Source organism: Moschus berezovskii, chromosome 8 (genome assembly GCF_049115385.1).
Source record: "Moschus berezovskii isolate FMDL1 chromosome 8, NW_MosBer_1.0, whole genome shotgun sequence".
In the NCBI taxonomy this organism is placed as follows: domain Eukaryota; kingdom Metazoa; phylum Chordata; class Mammalia; order Artiodactyla; family Moschidae; genus Moschus; species Moschus berezovskii.
This window is the reverse complement of record NC_142467.1, coordinates 99,151,436-99,153,355: the sequence shown is the minus strand read 5'-3', so window position 1 is coordinate 99,153,355 and position 1,920 is coordinate 99,151,436. Positions and strand designations below refer to the sequence as shown.

Sequence of the window (1,920 nt, the reverse complement as noted above, 5' to 3'; positions counted from 1 at the left end):
GCATCTATAATTCTTCTGAGGAGATCTCTAGTCTTTCCCATTCTATTGTTTTCCCCTATTTCTTTGCCTTGTTCACTTAGGAAGGCTTTCTTTTCTCTCCTTACTATTCTTTCGAACTCTGCATTCAGATGGCTGTTTATTCCTTATTTCCTTTGCCTTTTGCGTCTCTACTTTTTTCAGCTATTTGTAATGCCTCCTCAGACAATCATTTGCCTTTTTGCATTTCTTTTTCTTGGGAATGCTTTTGATCACTGCTTCCTCTACAGTGTTACAAACCTCCATTCATAGTTCTTCAGGCGCACTGTCTATCCGATCTAATCCCTTGAATCTATTTGTCCTTTTCACTGTATAATCATAAGGGATTTGATTTAGGCCATACCTAAATGGCCTCATAGTTTTCCCTACTTTCTTCAATTTAAGTCTGAATTTTTCAATGGATACAATAGTACATGCCATTTGCTCATTATCTTTCTTCCAAACACTTTTCTTTTTCAAAGGTGTCCAAGATACATACAACCACAGAATCTAACACAGAATCTAACCAGTGTCTCAGAATTCTTCCTCTTGGGACTCTCAGATGATCCAGAACTGCAGCCTTTGCTCTGTGTCCTGTTTCTGTCCATGTACCTGGTCACTGTGCTGGGAAACCTGCTCATCATCCAGGCTGTCACCTCTGACCCTCACCTCCACACCCCCATGTACTTCTTCCTCTCCAACCTCTCCTTGGCTGACATTGGTTTCATCTCCAGCACGGTCCCCAAGATGATTGTGAACATCCAAACTCACAGCAGAGTCATCTCCTGTGAAGGCTGCCTGACTCAGATGTCTATTTTTATCCTTTTTGGAGGCATGGATTGTACGCTTCTGACTGCTATGGCCTATGACCGGTTTGTGGCCATCTGTCACCCACTGCACTACACAGCCATCATGAACGCACACCTCTGTGGCTTCTTAGTTTTGGTGTCTTTTCTGGTTAGCCTTTTGGAGTCCCAGGTGCACAATTTGATTGTGTTACAACTTACCTGCTTCAAGGATGTGGAAATTTCTAATTTCTTCTGTGACCCTTCTCTGCTACTCGACCTGGCCTGTTCTGACACTGTCACCAATAACATAGTCATGTATTTTGTTGGTACCATCTTCGGTTTTCTCCCTTTATCAGGAATCTTTTTCTCTTACTATAAAATTCTTTCTTCCATTCTGAGAATCCCCTCAACAGGTGGGAAATATAAAGCCTTCTCCACCTGTGGCTCCCACCTGGCAGTTGTTTGCTTGTTTTATGGAACAGGCCTTGGGGTGTACCTCATCTCAGCCATCTCACAATCTCCCAGGAAGGATGTGACAGCATCAGTGGTGTACACTGTGGTCACCCCCATGCTGAACCCCTTCATCTACAGCCTGAGGAACAGAGATATCAAAAGGGCCATGTGGAAGTTGCTTAGCAAAATAATCTCATCTTAGTACCTGCGCCACCCATTTGGATTGTATAAGGTTGAAAAATGTAGCAAAATTAACATCTAGACCTAGAAATTCCACCTTCCTCAGGAGATCATTTCTGTAGCCCTTATGGCTTCACTTCTCTTCCTTAACAGCTTAATTATTACTCCTTTTTTAGGTCCTTATCTGACAATTTGAGAGTTCTATCATCCTTTGTATGTCATATTCACTTTTTGACTGAATATTGTTATATCTACAGAGATTTTATAGTTTATAATTGGTAGCCCAAGCATCCTCAAAATATAAATAATTCCCTTTCATTTATATATTACCATATGTAAAATAAATAGCAAGTGAGAATTTGCTATGTGACACAAGGAGCTCAATCCAGTGCTCTGTGACAACCTAGAGGGGTGGAGTGGGATGGGAGATGGGACGGGGGCTCCAGATGGGGGAGACATATGTATACCTATGGCTGATTCATGT

The 1,920-nt window shown here is 41.9% G+C and overlaps 1 protein-coding gene across 1 annotated transcript; it reads left to right on the top strand.

The window, feature by feature from the left end:
* Nucleotides 1–495: 495 nt before the first annotated feature.
* On the top strand, nt 496–1,458 carry LOC129558836 (olfactory receptor 7E178-like). Its single transcript, XM_055430275.2, has one exon. It carries the CDS (start codon nt 622–624, stop codon nt 1,456–1,458), a length of 837 nt encoding a protein of 278 aa, XP_055286250.2. The 5' UTR covers nt 496–621.
* Nucleotides 1,459–1,920: the final 462 nt, after the last annotated feature.

Excerpts from the sequence above, each read along its gene's own strand:
- LOC129558836 (XM_055430275.2), top strand. The coding sequence starts at position 622 with ATGTACCTGGTCACTGTGCTGGGAAACCTGCTCATCATCCAGGCTGTC.